Here is an 18,134-nt window from a genome sequence, read left to right as displayed (position 1 = left end):
ACACCCTGGACTAAAAATTACAATTTGCCTAATATGTAAACCACACTTTCATCACCTGGATGGAACTGACCTAAGCACAGGGCTCAGATTCACCTGATAAAACTAGAAATGTAAATGAGGAATTCGGGTGCTCTAGAGAGTACAAAATGAATGGATTTTATTTCCCAGTCTTCAAATGCCAGTATTACCTTCTGAAGATTGAAAACAGGCTATTAATGCCATACTAAGTGAAGGATAGGGAGGGTTTTAGTGATAAATTAAATATCTACTTAAACAAGAGAGTGGAGAGGAAACAAGGGGAGACAGTCTTTGCAGAACTATGAAGTCATATTTCATTCCATTTCAGACTCTCAGAAGCAATTTACCGACTTATGCTTGAGCTACAGGCTGTGGCAGAGCCAGCAATAAACTTGAGTTTTAAAAGTTCATGTAGTGAAAATGTTTTCTTTCACTCTTCCTTCTTCAATGGGCCGACTAAATCATGTAGAAGTCTTTCAAACATGATTAATTATGAAGACCAGTAGGACAGTCACCTAAGAAATAAAAATTAGGCAATAAAATGAAATGATTCAGTGTTTCTTTTCCATATTGTCAAAGAAATCCTTGAGCTCTGATAATCCATGTTTAGTCTAAACAACGACTCATGGAAAAATGGCCTCTTCACTAACACTGACCATTAATCACCCAATGAACTGACTGAAGAGCAAAGAAGATTAAATATCACATTTTATGACTACAGTTCTACACTTACTTTCATCTCCCTTCAAATGTAGGTTTGTTTGGTTTTTTGCTTGGAACTCCTTTTCTAAATGCAGAACGCTTGGCTAAATTGTGGGAAATTATTCAAAGGAGAGGGTAACCCTGCCATGGTCCTGTTTAAAATGAAATATATGCCTATCTGTCACCAACACCATCTTCTCCGTGTACATCCTCTACTAATGTATGATTACCTATACACCACGATTTTACCTTGAAATTCACCATCCTATTTTCTTTGCTGTGATACTTTCAGTAGTGTCTTCTAGAGCTTGCTCAGCAGCACATTCATCCGAAATTCCTCTTTATCATACTACACATACAGCAACAGTCTTTTGTTCCAGGTAAAGTTAGGAGATTTTCTTTTTCATCCTAGAATTGTCTCTTTCATAAATGTGATTGGCCAAACATTTGACGTGACACTAAATAGGACCCAACACTACGGGAAATTCAAGATTTTCTAGCTATTTCACACCTGTGTGCGAGACAAAGTTATTTTTACACCTAAATATCTGAGACAAATGTATTATGTGCCTTGGGAAATATGGTCATTTAAAAACTATATTTGAAATGAAAATTTCCAACATGTTAGAAATTGATGGTGCCAGACATCCATCTTGTGCCACAACTGGTTTGTCATTATGTAAAGCACCCATTGAATTAAAAGAATTTGTCTTGCTCGATTGCTACTGGAAGCCAGAGAGCACACGGGCAGTTCGGATTTCCTGCTGGGCCACCAAAGTTCTGTTGATATTACATAGATGGGGAGTGACTCCCAAATAGTCCTTGTAATGGAAATCTAAAAGCGGTGTCCGACATAAGGCCCCGTCTTTCATTATTATTAGCCATTCCTATAAAGGACGAACTTGTATTACTTCAACCTTTGACCCATTGATTTTGTCACTGTCGTGGACTGATAGTGATTCATCACTGGTGATGATAAAAATGATGGAAGAAGAGTTGAAAGTCACTTTTTTCTTTGGCCTGTCCCCGTCTTTCTGTGACATCACAATGGGTCTGATCTGCATTTCACTGCCAACTGGTGGTTGGTCTTTAGCAGGCCGCTGGCATCTCAGCAGTCGGAAACAGAGGAGCTGCGAAAGGGATCTTCGAAACTGGGCAGAGAGAGAATAAAGTTGAATATTAAGTAGAAGTTTGGCCCTTAATCTGGATTAACATTCAAGAAAATTAGTTGAATTTAATTGGGGTTTTAAAAAAAATTTGTCAGCTTATGTCGGTGTTGGTTAAGGTAGTAATGCTCAGATCTAGCTAAGCAACCCTGGAGTTTCTTTCACGTCTTTTATTTCTTATAATTCTTCTTAACCAGACCACATAGGAATATTTCAATACTTCATAATCTCCATAGATTCAAGTTGTGCGCACCTTTTAGGAGGGCAGCTAGATCTATGTCTCTGAGGGATATTCACAAATATTCAGTGAGCTCCTACTGGTGACAGCCACTGTGCTACAATCTGGGGATATTGTGGGCAGCAAAGACAGACAGGCCCTTCCTGGCATAGTTTACAGCCTAGTGAACTCACTTATGTTCCCTTAATTAGGTGAAGAATTTTTTTTTTTTCCATCAAGATTATGAATCAATTGGAGAAAAAAAGACTACAGCAGAGAGTGCTAGTGTTCACCAGCACCCATGACTCATCTCTGTGTCCCGGGTACAACACTGAACCATATTTCTCTGCCCCCTTTCAGGGGCTCCTCTGTGCTCTTCTCCTTCTACTAGAACCTTGGAGGTCAAGGTCTGAAGATGGTAACATCACAGCATGGAAGAAACCTAGATTCCTACGTGACTGCATGGAGCAGATCCCATCTCCACCAAATACCCTGGACCGTGGACTCTGATCTGAATGAGGAATAAACTCTTTCTTGTTAATCCATTGAAATGTTAGGGTTTTTTGTTACAATAGTTAGTCTATCATAACCAATAAAACATAAATACAAAGTTACTTAATTTAATTTTTATTCCCTTTGTTTAGAGCGAAATAAAATGGTAATACATGGGCTTTCCCAGATCAGGAAATGTCAATGAAAAATATAATAAATAGCTACGTTGATTTCTGTCTTCTTTGAACTCCATTTATATACGAGTTAGCATTTAGTTTATACTCACATTTAAAAATATTTGTGTGAGACTTCATTTATTCACCAAACTATTGTTTCGTATGTCAAGTGCTAAAGATTCATTATTCTAAGGATTAAATACAGTATGTATGTCAACAAATGTTTTCTCCTATAAATGGTAAACTCATTGAGGGTAAGGACCACTGTTTTACTTGTTTGTTTATTATGTTTTTTAGACTACATTAGAAATGCAGAATCTTGGGCACCCTGACCATGCTGAGTCAGAAATACACACTTTTTTTAACAAGATCTACAGTTGCAATGTATGCACATTTAAGTTTTAAAAACACTGGTTTATAGCCCATTGGCCCAGAGAAAGGACACAAAAAATAATTGTTAGTTATTATATTTAAAATGTACTTATTTGCCTGTTGAGGTGGCAATCCTTAAAATATGGAGATCTTATACTCCTTCAGAAAATTAAAGCTAGAATCCACCATCTCACTGGAAAAATTCACATGTGCATATTCTCAAGAAGTTTTATAGGAGCTGGCTTCATGGTGCAGCGGTGAAGTTCGCAAGTCCCACTTCAGCAGCCCAGGGTTCACAGGTTCTGATCCAGGGGTGCAGACCTATGCACTGCTTGGCAAGCCATGCTGTGGCAGGCATTCCACATATAAAGTAGAGGAAGATGGGCACAGATGTTAGCTGATGGCCAATCTTCCTCAGCAAAAAGAGGATTGGCAGCAGATGTTAGCTCAAGGCTAATCTTCCTCAACCAATAATGATAATAATAATAAAGATTTATAAACAATTTCAGGAGTTCCAATGGCTCTCCTGAGGCCAATTCAAGTGATTCTCAGAATCTAAGGATTCCAAGTTAAACATCTCTGGGTTCAAGGAAATAGACAAATGGGAGTCAACATGAAAGGGAGAGAAAGGCCATCAGTGAAAGGAAATTGAAGGCATATAAGAGTAAGCTCATGGAGAAGGTAAACCAACAACATTCAGGAGAAAGGAAAGGCATAAGAAGAAAGAGGAGATTTAGCACTGAACATTGGGAGGTTAAAAAGTGCCCTCTTCTTCCAAACGCTTCAGCAGTCAGAGTGGTTATTTTGCCTGTAACTAATATGACTTACTTTAAAATTCCAATATCATAATGAACCATTATTCATAACTTTTAAATTCTCTGATCTTTAAACTTTGTAAATTAGAGGCTCTGCTTCATATCAGTCATAATGAGGGCTCTTGTAGGCATGAGTGACAACCATCAAGTCAAAACCTTCCTACTACAGAAACAGATAATAAGCTTCCCAGCAGATCTAGAGGAAGTTTCTTGAGCCAAGTTAATTTTAGCTACACATTGGCCGTGGTGTGTGAATAACACCCCAACCAATGACTAACAGAACCCATAACCGCAAGTGAGGATTTTTGAGCATGGACTCTTGAGAGTCAAGCAAACCAGGTTCAAATTCAGGAACCAAAAACTCCTGTATCAGACGATTTATTTAACCTCTGAACCTGTTTCAAAATCCATAAATAAAATAAGGAATAATATTAGTGCCTATTTCATGATGTTTTGTAAAGATAAAGGGTGTAACCTGCAAAGTACAGTGAAGAATTTTACATGAATTATTAACTTTGATTGTGGCTGTTAGTATTACTAGATGTAAAATGTTTTCTGATGAATTAAATATTAATTTTAATAGAATTATACCTAACAAGTGTAAATTTCCATTGGCAAATCTTAGAATTGTTATTATTTTCTTTTGGAATATCCTATATTTCTTCCTGAACCCTTTACTTTCCTGTAAAATTCTTGATTTAGGTTTTTATCATTGAAGCTGCTCTGAATAATCTGTATAAAAGTATTATATTTTCAAACAATCCTACCCACATGGTGAAAACAATTAGTTAATTACAAAGCTTACCTTTCTGATCGTGAAGATATAAATAATCGGATTATATATAGTGCTTGATTTAGCAAAGAGATATGAAACAATAGATACTGTTGGAGTGACCAGGTGTCCATAACCATTAGCCACCAAGAAACAGATCACAATGTAAGGCATCCAAAAGATCAGGAAGGTGAATATCATAAAAAAGCACATTTTGGCCAGTTTCTTTTCATATCTTAAAATCTTCATCACTTGAATTGTCTGAAGATCTTCAACACAACGAAGCTACAGAAAAGACAATGAAAGGAAAGGGTTGAAAATGAAAGAGCCACTGTCTTTGTTGTTTTTCTGATAGATATTCAGACAACATTAACAGAAGCCCCACCTTAACAGAAAGAGAACTGAATAGGACCTTGGGGGCCTGACTTCTGATGCAGGCCCTACAGCCGGGCCCAGACCTTAACCCCTCTGGGTCTCAGCCTCCTCATCTCTGATGTAGTACATTGAGCCACATAGCCTCTTAGATCCTTTAAGGGGTTTTAATGTTTTCTAATTTATTTAGAGAACAATACCATGTATTATTTTGCCTTGATCTTCAAGTTGCTAAGAGACGGTTGAAAGAGTCATGATAAATTGGAAGCAATTTCTCCATGATTCTGGAAACTCGTTTATCCAGAGCATAATCCTCAAATTCTCAAACCAGGCAGCAAACCTGTGATGTCAGGAGTTCTGCATGGGTAAGTCTACAGCCAGTCTCGATGAGAACTTAATTCCCAAACGAATTCTTACTGGAGACTGCTGAGACTTCCAACTCACAGCTGACGACTGGAACGTGGGACGGGAGGAGGCCTTTGTTCCCAGGTGGTTTCCTCAGTGGCAGGAGAGAGCACTTGGTAAAACCCAGGGAGCCCCATTCCTCTAAAGTCAGCATACCCACTCCTGGTTTGTCCCCATTAAAGGTATTGAAGACTAACGGCCTACAGCCTGAAAGTTCTTCGAGTTTCTCAGATAAAAGCTCCTTTAGAAGTTCCTCCTATTATTGCTATAAATGTGCTATCTAGGTGAGGGGGAGAACATTCCTGTACACCAAAAGTACGTTCTTAAATTAAAGGGCTATTTCTGACCATCCTAAGAAGCTAATTTTGCTACAAAAATACAAATGGTTTACATACTGATAAAAAAAAAAAAAGCAATCTGGCATACTGTTTTGACTTAGTCTATCATTTTAACCTGCAAAATTTATTGCATTTCAACAAACTCTAAGTGTTCCTTCTATTTCTAGCATTATCATAAAAATTAAGGAAAAAAACTTCCATGTAAATCAGTTAGAACAGGTGTTTATAGTATTTGAAAGTAAATTTGAACTGATACATCTAAATTATTATCTAAAATTATATTTAAGAAACTATGTTCTTATTAGAATTGCACATTCATATTGACAAAGAATAGAAGAAGACGTGGATAATTAAAATGGCTAATTTTTCTTAGAGTGGAAAGAATGTGTGTGTGTGAGAGTGAGTGTTAAATGTCTGGTACTATTACTATCTATTTTAAAAGAAACTATTTTATGTAATGTGATAAAATATTATTCTATTTTCAGAACAGCATTTTTTAGGGGGTGGGAGGTTTTCCTTAGAGTTTTTCAGAAGGTTGTGGAGTTCTAGGAAAAGCTCCAGATTTGGAATTAGAAGATCGGGCGTTATATCCCAGATTCACCACTTCTGCTCCCTGGGTGACGCTGAGCAATTCAGTTGCCTTCTCTGAGAGTCAAGATTAAAGGAGGTTAAAACGGATAACCTACTAGAGTTAAGAGAAGTTGGGTCCCAGTTCCACACAAGACTTTGTGGAATTGTTTTTGAAATTAAATATTTATATTTGAATTATATTTGAAACTAACAAACATATCTTATGCATATGTATTTTTATGATACTACAGGATATTAGGAATCACGATTTTTGACTCCTCAGAGTTCCAATCAACTAGTAATAGAACCACATTTCAATGATCTGTCCCCCAGGGCCCCACTATCTGGGGCCCAACAGTTTTACTGGTACCATTTTATGGGCAAGCCAATCCCCATCCTCTCTTGCCATTTATCAAAGCGGAGCACTCATTTATCATCTTGGGATTACATGCATGCTACAGAAGTTAATTTATGAAAATATTGGCCTATATTTTCCCAGTTCCTCTTTGGTATAAGGAGAAGATCCTGACTAACGTTTCAGACTTTTTGGGTTTGTAAATGTGAAGTTTCCATGGTTATTTTTCATTTATCTCTCTTTGGCCTCTTTGTTTCATCATTCTCTATTCCTTCACTCAGCTCAGTCAATGTTTTCCAAACAGAGAGCTCTCCTCCATGTCTCCCCCATCTTTATTCATTTGAGGATATTTTTCAAAATTGCTAAGAATGAAGCAAAAGCTCATCCCGGTTCAATCTGTCCTACAGCATGAACTGCTTCAGACAAATTTTCCAGAATTCCCTCTAAGTGTTCTCTGCCCATAGAAACGCAGATGCTCAGTGCTCATTGATCCAGACACCTGTAGATTTTCAAAGACATCACTGAGTCCTCATTCTCAGGTGAGTAGCTATGTGTCCACTGCTGCTGGGGGTCACCCCTCTGGAGAAGAAAACAGAGGCAAATGCTGGCACCAAGTTCTGTGTTGAGGTTACTGCGCAGTCTAAAGTCAAGTCTCTTTGTGCTTCCACCACTTCCCCTTCCTGCGCCCTCTGCCTGTAACTCCTTCCAAAAATAGTCTCTGATCACCTATTGCATGCAGGTACTGTTCCAGCTGTAAGTGAAAAAATAAATAAGATGGGGTCTCTCTCTTGAAGAATTCACTATTTCATGAGGGGGACGTGCACACAAACATTCTGCTTTACAGGTGACACATGCCATGAGGGAGGTGACCAGGGAGAGCTTTGGGATACACAGGCTAAGAGCAAGAAGATCCTGAGCTCAGCCTTCTGAGGTGAGTTGGAGCTAGCCAAGTAAGGAGCAGAGACAGAATGTTCCAAAGGAAGTGCGTTAAGGCAAAGAAGTAAAGAACACATGCCAAGCTCCGGGAACAAGAAATACTGAAGCTGGCTGGATCCTCAGGTGGCAAGAGGGAGGGTGTGTCAAGAAATGAGACTGGACAGGCAGATAAGAGATGGCCATACAGGACCTGGTAGTCACACTCAGGGGCTTTATTTATTTATTTATTTATTTATTTATTTATTTATTTATTTTTGAGGAAGATTAGCCCTGAGCTAACTACTGCCAGTCCTTCTCTTTTTTGCTGAGGAAGCCTGGCCCTGAGCTAACATCCGTACCCATCTTCCTCTGCTTTATATGTGGGGTGCCTACCACAGCATGACGTGCCAAGCGGTGCCATGTCCGCACCCGGGATTTGAACCAGCGAACCCCAGGCCGCTGAGAAGCAGAATGTGCGAACTTAACCGCTGCACCACCAGGCTGGCCTCTATTTTTAATCTTGAAGGCAATGGAACCCCTAAAAGATTTTAAGCTGAGCAGGGACATGAGAAAATTTGCCTTTGAGAACACTTATTCTGGTGGCAGTATGGAAAAAAGGGATTAGAGGAAAATAAGAATACAGGAAGAAAAACTAAAGTCTTTTTGAATTGAGTCTGTGGCAGTGGGAGAGGAAAAAAAGGATATAAGGAAAAATATTCGAGGTCAAATAGATAAAAATTGATAATTGGTTGGATGCAGGGGAAGACATGAATAAGGAATAGTCAAAGATTACTGCCTGATTTCTGGCTTAGATAGCTAGGAATGAGGAACACTTACTGAGAATGGGAATGGAGGAGTAGCAGATTTGGGGAGAAAGATGACCAATTCATCTTCACACATGCTGAATTTGACAAGTCTGTGGACCAAAAGTGGAGGTGTTCAATAGCCAATTGACTGTGAAGATCTGACAGAGGTCAGAAGAACAACCTGATCAGAAATAGAGATTTCAAAGTCACCAAGCTATTGTTAGAAGGAGAGATCCTGGCGGTATGTGAGATGGCCCAAGGTTAGTGTGCAGTATGAGATGAAAGCTAAACAGAGAATGCTGGCGAGGCCCGAGGCAAAGAAGCCCTTGAAAGACTTAAGAATATGGGGCCAGAGAGTTAGCAGTAAAGATATGAGAGAATGGGGTACTAGAAACAACAGGAGGAGAAAATCACAGTTAAAGTGGAAGGTGTCAACAGCATCACAAGTCTCAAATGTCACAAATAAAAAAAAAGGAAACAGAAATGTGTCCATTGGATCTAACATTTGGGAGGTCATCAATGACCTTAATGAGGGCTGTCTCCGTGAGAGTGTGGTAGAGGAAAGGGGTGCCAATTTGCAATGAGTTGAGGGTAAATGCTAGGTGAACTCACTAAACTACACTCTTTGAGGCAGGGGCTCTATCTGATACATTGTTAGATCCTCAGAGCCTAGTAAACGTCTCAGTCAGCTTGGGCTTCCATAATAAAATACCATAGACTGAGTGGCTCACACAACAGAAATTTACTTCTCACGGATCTGGAGGCTGGGAAGTCTAAGATCAAGGTGCCAACAAGCTCGGCTTGGAGATGACTGCCTTCTCCTCTGCGTTCTCACATGGTGGAGAGAGAGGGAAAGAAAGAGCGCACTCCGGCCTCCCTGCCTCTTCTCATCAGGGCACTGGTCCCATCATGAAGGCCCACTCTCATGACATCATAGAACCCTATTACCTCCTAAAGGCCCACCTCCAGTACCATCAGTTGGGCATGTAGGCTTCCACATATGAATTTTGGGAGGACAAAAACATTCAGTCCATAACAGTAAGTAACAGGTACATTCTAGATACTCAGTAAATACTGGTCAAACGAATGCTTAATGAGTGATGATGCAGCACGAAAGCCACTAAGGATTCTGTGAGTTGGCAGTGACAAGGAGAGAAACAAAATGATAATTAGAGGGAGTTGAGAGTAGATTTTGCTTTTGAATTAAATTAGCATGGTTATATATTCAGAGGAAAGAGCGAGTAGTAAGGGAGAGATTGAACATATAAGTGAAAGAGAAGATTATTACTTGAGAGAGGTCCCTGGGGCAGAGAATGAGGTTGGGGGGAAAACCAGAATCTAGGATCAGCTTGGTCCCGAGAGATCTCTCCCATTACCCTGTAACTGAAGAAAGAGGTCGAAGGAGGAGTGTGAACACGGAGGCTTGCATAAACGGGGGCAGGGATTTGAGGAATTTCTCCATAACGGCTTTATTTTGCCAAAAAAATAAGCATGATTATTTGATAAGAATGAGGGGGCTAGTAGGGAAAGAATTTAAAATGAGAATGGAGGGTCTGTAGCAGCAATTGCGTAGAGAGAGTGCAACATCTAGAGATCCAAAGATTGCTAGACACGACCGAGAGGACACCTGAATATGGACACTGGGAACCCAGTGTGGGTTTTCTCCAGCTCCTCTTTGTGGTCAGACTACAGGCATGGAGAAGATAGACAGTTGGGTTGATATGGGAATTTTTTCTTTTTTACAAAATAGATGTGTATGAAGAAAGGTGGAACGTGGAAGTCGAGGGCAATAATCATGACTTCAAGTGACGCGCATGGCTAAGTTTGGTTAAAAAAAGAAAGAGGCGAAAGCTAGAGGGGTTTGGCAGAGAGAGCACGAGACTGGAGGGTTTTGATGAAGAAGATAACTGAGCAGGAAGAAGCAGCGAGGGAGGACGGGAAACATCCACGGATGAAGTTAGAGGCTGGGATGAGGCCTGTGCCCCAGCCTTGTTACTGCACACGTCCTCCTTGCTAGCACCCGCCGGGAAACCTGCTTGTGGTCACTTCTTGTCCTTTATGACTCCTGAGTGATTTCCAGACAAAATACCTGTACTGTTTTCTAGAGGTTTCTGTGACCTTTCAGTGAATAAAATCACGGGAAGTGTGGAATCCCCTTCGTTAGAGTTCTTCAATTCTAAGAATGCTGAAGAATGTAAGGGTTTGGTGGTTGTTGACCTTGTCTGTCCAAAACCCCTTTCCTTCCTTTTTCTGGTTAGAGAGCGGTGTAGAGAGAGTAAATGTTATTCCTCATTGAACTTTTCAGACAATGACTCATAGTGCAAAATCCCCTCAAACGGGAAGCTCCCTAGAGCTGCTCCTGCTGTGGGCAACTACTGATCAGGAAGGAAGGGTTTCATTCTCTTCCCCACAAAATTGTCTGCCATGGCCATGGTTTGGAGCGGGGCATTTGTAGTCTTCAACTCACCATTCGAATGGAATACAGGATATGGCCATAGCAATGGGCTATGACGCCCATGGGCACCACCAGGCAGCCAAGAAATAAGAAGAGCACAAAGGTGGAATCGTTGGCATCCTTGGATTTCCAGTCCACGGCGCAGCCCAGTCCATGTATGTCCAGGATGTACCTGTTCCAGCCCAGGAGAGGTGCTCCTGACCACGCCAGGGAGTACAGCCAGATGTAGGTAAGAGCCCTCCAGGCCCAGGAGAAATTGATCACTCTGGCGTGGACCACGCGGATATAACGCTCGTAGGCCAGCACAGTCAGGGTGGTTATGGAAACAATGCCTGCAGGAAGAGAAGGTGGACAGCACAGCATGGCGCAGGGCAGACACACACAACAGAGGCCACGCTTTCTCCACTGGAGGTACCTACAGAGCCTCTGCACCACGACAGTTCTAAAGGCTGAAATACCCGGGAGGAATAACACCTCGCAGTCCCCAGGAAATCGGCTGGAAACATTTACCCTCACAAGAAAATGGAGACTAGAAAATAGCATGTGGATTACAGCAGCACAAAAATAAAAGCCCTAAACCCAGCCTCGCCCCAGCGATGCAGCTATTGCCTTAAATTTTCTGCCAAAGACACTCTGGAGCAAGTTGGCGAGTCGCCAAGTGAGTGTCTCTTTTGGTTTTGCCTTCTCTCAGCTGTGTGTGACGCAGCCGTTAGAGATTAAGTCAGAGTGGGTTCCACCAGTGTGAACTGCTCAGTTACAGTAAGCTATGCAGAGGCTGCCCTACCCTACCTGCTAGCAGGGGACACTGTCTACATGCAAGGACTGCTGCCGAGGGAGCAAAGGCTTCCACGCACCCACAGTCTTCACTTACGCCTCTAGTCCACAACGAGTACACTTTAACAAGATTATTCATTCATTTCTCCGCCTTTCCCCAGAGACGGATTTATTCACTCAACAAGCTCCTATTGAGTACCTACCGTGTGGCAGGCACTGTGCCAACACCAGAACTTCAAAGACGATGGGGACCCAGAACTGCGTACTGGAGCAAGGGTGCCGTTAAAGGGTCTAAAAATGAGGAGGGGATTCAGAGATGCCAGGACTCAGAGGATGTGAAGGAGAGAGAAGTTTAGAAAGAGCAGATGAGGCGATACTGAGAAAGGTTTTTAAATTTTTGCTAAGGTTTTTTATTTGTCTCTTTTTTGTTTTTAAAAGCTTCTCCTGTATAAAATAGTAAATTATAAATCTGTTACCGTGTCATGCTTTTTAAGTATTAATGTGACAGCAGTACCTCCTTTTCCTCCTTCCTTTCTTCCTCTGAAAACACACTCATTCTAGCAGTAGTATAGAACTCGAAACACAGTCCAGTGCACAGAGCCCAGCTTGCAGGCTACTGCAATCATCCAGGCAAGATATGAGGGGTATGAACAGCAAAGCCTGGATTCCAGGGATATTTAGCAATTAACATCAATAGAGTCTGTCAGCTAAGCGAACATGAAGATGGAGGGAGAGAGAGGGGTCAAGAATTACTGGGACATTTCTAAACTGAGGATGAGGAGAAAGTGATCACATTAACACAGATAAAACTCACAAGGTGTGTGAGCAGATATGAGGAAGAAAACGAAATCGTCAGCTCCCTAGAACATACTGGAATAAATATTTGTTGAATGAGTGGATTGAGAGAGGTGTAGACAAAGTGGCTCTATGGAGAATGGAAGGCAGACTGGTTTTGTGAGGAGTTCGGGGTGTGGAGGGCAGGTTTTCACGAGGTCTGGACTGAGTCCCAGCTCTCTACGCGTCAGCTCTGTGACTTCAGCAACTCAAACAATCACTTCAGACTTTAGGTTTTGTTTTCATAAAACTGAAAATCCCCTCCCATTATAACATTTTCTGACTATAATTATAAAAGCGTGAAATGAAGAGGTCCTAGATACAGAAAGCAAGTGGCAGAACACAGCTAAATTCATTTACACCGTGACAGGTTTCTGGAGCGGGCATCATTCTCAGCGTCGGATCACGCGGCATTCAGTAAATGTTTGTTGAATAAATGAGTGAACGTTTAGTAAATACGTAAGTGACTGGAGGAAGATTGGGTTTTGGAGCACGGTAGAAGGAACTATTTCAGAAAGCAGTGATAGAACAGCAAACAATGGACTTAAATGCAGATTATATTGAGTAATTCAGGAGACAAGGAAAATAGCAAGCTAGGTGTGCTGTCTTTAGAACTAAGAACCTATTTTCACTTTATTAAATTTTTACCTAAGGAGCGATATTATCTTCTCTTTAACCGATTACATTCCTTGAAGAAAATCTAAAAACCTAAAGATAGTGACAAAATAAGTTGACTCTAATGAAATACTCTTGGTTTTATTCAGTTTACAAACTTTCTTATTAAACATAAAGTATTTAATTATACAGTTGCCTTGAAATGTTAAAATGTAGCTTGGGCTTCAACTTTTAGTTAATTTACCTTAAATCTGATTTAGTCCTACATGGGCAAGAAAACTTGCTGCAAATAATTGCACTATGTTGTAGATCCGCAAATGAGTTCTTCTGGCTAAAGCAACAAGCTGGTTAAGGCCAACCCTCGTTTACATATTTACCCAGCCATTCTTCATGAACTACTTTTGCTTACCCACACATCTCAATCGTGTGCTAGAAAACAGGTACAAGGAGGTGAGCGAAACAAGTGCCTTGTGGAACTTACGGACCAGCAGGTGGAGAGACAGTAATAAAAACATCAAGCAAGGCAGTTAGGGAAGTGCCATGAAGCAGAGCGAGCATCAGAGATGGAGAGAAACAGGCTGCAAGGTGTGAGAGTGTGAGGAGATGTGGTGGGGTTGACAGGGTGTCAGGAGAATCCCCCCTGCGCTCAGGGCTGAACTATGAAACCCCAGCTTTGTGACACGTCAGGGTGTGGAGCTCAGTGCATTTTTCCTTCTTGTTATTTAGGTGAAAGAGGAAAGAGATTCTAAAAGTCTAATATAGTTTTTGACCATGCCTGTGTCTTAGCAAGCACGAGGAGCCTCAGGCCCTGAATTCAGCTGCCAGTACAAAGTACCACAACCAGTTAGTACAGACCCGGGGACAGCAAACTGCATTTCTTGGCCCTCTGACTGCATGAGGACAGAGAGAGCAGGCTCAGTCAGACCGACTTATCCTCCAGGGGACACATTTGAATGGATCTAAACTACATCCCTTTCTTACAAACTATATATTAGCCTTTTTTTCTTTCTCAATAACACTTTACTTACTAATGAATTTTAGTCCTGAGTCAAAATTATTTGCTGTGTTCTAATTGATTCCTGGGACAAACGCCAGGAAGACAAGAATGAAGGGACTGTCTTACAACTACTTTACCCGTACATTTTGACTGATTGAGTGTCAGGCCCCATGATAATCACTCCACAGATGGTGTCCCTCTTTTCGGAAAAAGAAGTCTGTGGCTCAGAAGGGCTAAGGAACCAGTAGGTGGTGGAGACAGTGCTGAGAACCCACGACTGGCTCCAAAACCCATGATTTTGCCTTATACCACCTGTTGGCGCTGCAGGGCGACTTCTCCTCCCCACAAATCCTACTAGGGGAAGCGCGATGTCCCCACTCTCCCTGCAAAGCTGCAGACTGACCATGTATGGATTAAGTGCCTCTCGCTGTGCTGAGGTCTTATAGGAGAAACCAGAGACATGTGGTCCCTACCCTCGAGGGACTACAATAGTGTGTCTTCTTATAAAGCCAAGACCAACTATACACAACATTCCAGGGCAATGTAAGATGACAGGAAATCATATGTTAAGTGCAACAAAAAACCAGAAAAAGCAAAATCCCAGCAGATGGTGTTGGAGGATGGTTTCATGAAGAGGTGAAACAAGCTGGGTCTTAAAAGACGGAAAAGGTGTCAAGGAACGAGGAACAGAAAGGATCAGGGCGGGCATTTCTGGCTGGCAGAACTTCTACAAAGGCAAAGTGATCCTCCTCGAATTCTTGCCAGAGGGCTTTAGACCGCAGACGTGCGGGGAGGGGAAAGGGCGGCTCCATCAGGGCCGGTGCGGATCCCACCGCGCCTTTTGGGGCAGCCGTGGGCCACAGCAGGGATCGGCAATAGTTTTTCCAGGGTTTTCCCCAATAGAATTCTGGAAAACTGCATGCACTCTCATATATTTAAAAAGCTACATCTGCATTTTTGTCACTTTAAGGAGTTGTGTAAGGTAAATATAAACAGTTTAAAATAAAACTATTACCTTACTCTTTTAAATATTTCCAGTGATTCATAAACATGTTAGTGGTTCCATATACATATCTATGTCTATATCTTTGTGTATATATACACACAAACACATATATATCTATACAAACACACATATACGTATCTATACAAACACGGATATATAGGGAGAGCTACATAGCAATGATCAGTCACTTAAAACTACATTCCATTCCACTTTCCCCCGAAAAATTTTATTCCAGTGTAGTATACTGGTATGGCTGAAAGATTTTAAATTATTTGCCTTATTCTTTTCTGCAACAGAAATGTATTTAGAAATTGAAAATTTTAAATTTCCTGGACAGGAAGGCTCTAAGGTTAACAAATTGACTTTTGGATTGACTTATCAACACAATTTCTACTAGTACACAATTGACCAAAATATTTTGTTAAATATTAAAAATAAAAAATTTAATTAGATATAAATCTCTTAAAGTGATCAGTACAGCCTTCCTTCTCTGTGAAGAATCTATCTATCCATGGGTTCCTATTTTCAATGCTAGCATGAGGCAGGATAAATTCTCCTCCTATGTTTCCTGTTTTAAAGTTAAAGAGAGATTTCTGGATCACATATGAATCCAGACGGCAGTGGAAGGAGTTTTGTTGTAGTCAATACTTATTGATTTTAAGAACATTCCTTCTGAATTCAGTTACTTGAACTCTTCCAAATATGCCAAAAATCACAGAGCATTTATTGCCAAAATTCATTTTTAATGATCTACCAACAACTCAATTTTTTTTTCTGTAAAGATTGGCACCTGTGCTAACATCTGTTGCCAGTCATTTTTTTTTGCTTCTCCCCAAAGCTCCCCGGTACATAGTTGTATATCCTAGTTGTGAGTGTCTCTGGTTGTGTCATGTGGGACGCCGCCTCAGTATAGCCTGACGAGCGGTGCCATGTCCGCGCCCAGGATCCAAACCAGTGAAACCCTGGGCTGCCAAAGCGGAGCGCGCGAACTCAACCACGCGGCCACGGGGCCGGCCCCTCAGAAGTCAATTTTATGAAAAGTGAATAATTGGAAACCAGCTGAGTGGTCCCTCGCTTCCTCGAGATCTTCACCACTACTTTCTACTGCCCCTTTCTGGGCCGTCCTGGAGTCTCTCCCGTCTCCCCGCACGGGTGACTCTCCGCAGTAAGAATGTACCTGGGCAGGGGAGGGGTTTGCCTTGCTGGGTAGTGGGAGAACGGTGCCTGAGGAAGTGCCGGATAGCAGGTAGCTGATTTCCAGGAAGGAATACAAACGGAAGTTGAGGATTTAGAAATTGATTCTTGTAAAATTGTCCTTGCGTAGGCATTAGAAAGAGGTTACGTACCCTAGCAGTATGCATGCTCCAATTTGAAGACAGCAGTCGGTGAAATCTAATCTCAACGGCATACTATGCAGACTGCTTAATCTTGTTGCACTGCTTACATTAGGGTCAGACACCAGGCCTCAAACTGCCAGCCACATTCAAAGCTGGCTGCTTTCATACTGCGGTTCCCTCTGCCTGAAATGCTGGCTAAGACCTCACAGCCTGGAGGAGGAGACATGTAACATGTAAACAAATAATTACAGGAGTGTGATAAGTGCTAAAACAGAGCTGTGTCTGGGGAGCTAGAGAATGCAATAAAGGATGGACACACCTCTCCCCAGGGAAATCCCAAGGGCAGGTTTAAGAGAAAGCAATATTTGAATTGATGAATGGGAGGGAGTTATCAAGTTGACAAGAGTAAGGATATTGCAAGGCCAAGGATACTGTGTCGACAAAAGCATGGAAGTGAAAGAGATGTGCAAGCGTTAACTCCACGCCTTAATCTGAATCAAGTACAGTTGTTTGTGACATAACATGATGATTATGCATTTATTTTACAACATTTACCAAGAAGCATATATCATGCACATACAATATACCAGGCATTGAAGAATAAAGATGAATTATAATAAACAGAGAGGTAAATAATTATGAAACAATGTGATAAGTTCTCTAATAGAAGAATGTTTTTGAGGCCAAAGTTCTGGATTCAGTTTCAATTTCTATACATAATTACCATGACTCTTGGAAAATTAATTAACATCTCTGAACCTCAACTTGCTCACCAATAAAATAGGAATAACTGTACCAAAATGCTGTCTCATTCTGTGTGTATGTGTGTGTGGCGGGGGGGGGGGGGGGGGGGGCGGTGTATTAAATGAGAATATGAGTGTATTTAGTAAAATGGTAATATATAAGCCATTATTATTATTGAATAGTTGATTGTCTGGGAGCAAACTGCTTTAGGGGGTGGAAAGTTGGCAAACGGCACAAGAGTGGGTAGGACTCTGGAGTTTAAATATGGGAGTCTATATATATAACAAGTACAAATACTGAAGAAAGCCATTTTCCCCCTTTGGCCACTAGGTGTCCGCATTGAATAGCTTATTTATAGTTCAATGGTCTAGACTCTGGGTAAGCAAGTTTACACTAAATAGAATAAGGGCTTAGAACAGGTATAGCTCGGACCACAGCCCAGATCTGTTCATCCCTATGTGTCAGATAAAACAGTTAATATGACATGGTCCCTGCCTTCAAGGAGCTCACACTCCAGAGAGGGGGGTATAAGGAGAAACTCCAAGTCTGAAAGGAAGAGGAAATCCAATTCAGAAGCAGGCGTTCTCTGGGAAGCAAGCGCCACCTGAGTGAGTGAACATTAAGTACGTTTTAACCAGGCAAATAAGGAGGGGCTGGGGGAAAAGACTGTCACTGCTATCCCAGGGAGAGGGAACAGATTATGTGAACACATGGAGACCCAACAGAGCTTGCACCGTTTGGGTTCTTGCAAATAATTCAATATGATAGACGCCGAGTTCTAAAAAGACAGAAGACTAGGGTTCTCCCAGGAGACCCTTACATGCCAGGCGAGGAGTCTGGAATGTATTCCCAGAGCTCTGAGGAACCATTAACATGTTTTT

The 18,134-nt window shown here is 41.3% G+C and overlaps 2 protein-coding genes across 3 annotated transcripts in view; one reads left to right on the top strand and one right to left on the bottom strand.

The window, feature by feature from the left end:
- The window catches only part of KMO (kynurenine 3-monooxygenase), a 54,231-nt gene extending 51,583 nt beyond the window's left edge, over window positions 1-2,648 (top strand). Inside the window, exon 16 of the mRNA XM_008532331.2 lies at window positions 2,464-2,648. The gene's annotated coding sequence lies outside the window, so the exon portion shown is untranslated. The remainder of the gene's footprint in view (window positions 1-2,463) is intronic.
- OPN3 (opsin 3) overlaps window positions 141-18,134 on the bottom strand; it is a 42,116-nt gene continuing 24,122 nt past the window's right edge. The window contains exons 2-5 of one of the 2 annotated variants that reach the window (XR_011535315.1): window positions 10,959-11,278; window positions 4,764-5,015; window positions 970-1,871; window positions 141-533 (exon numbers count right to left, since the gene is read on the bottom strand). Coding sequence is in view for 1 of the 2 variants with exons in the window: in XM_070602321.1 (XP_070458422.1) it covers window positions 1,608-1,871; window positions 4,764-5,015; window positions 10,959-11,278 (836 nt within the window). In the remaining variant the exon portion in view is untranslated. Of the gene's footprint in view, window positions 1,872-4,763; window positions 5,016-10,958; window positions 11,279-18,134 lie in introns of both variants that reach the window. The other variant, XM_070602321.1, reaches the window with a different exon arrangement.

Source organism: Equus przewalskii, chromosome 31 (assembly GCF_037783145.1).
Source record: "Equus przewalskii isolate Varuska chromosome 31, EquPr2, whole genome shotgun sequence".
Classification (NCBI taxonomy): Eukaryota; Metazoa; Chordata; class Mammalia; order Perissodactyla; family Equidae; genus Equus; species Equus przewalskii.
This window is presented reverse-complemented; position numbering and strand designations above follow the sequence as displayed.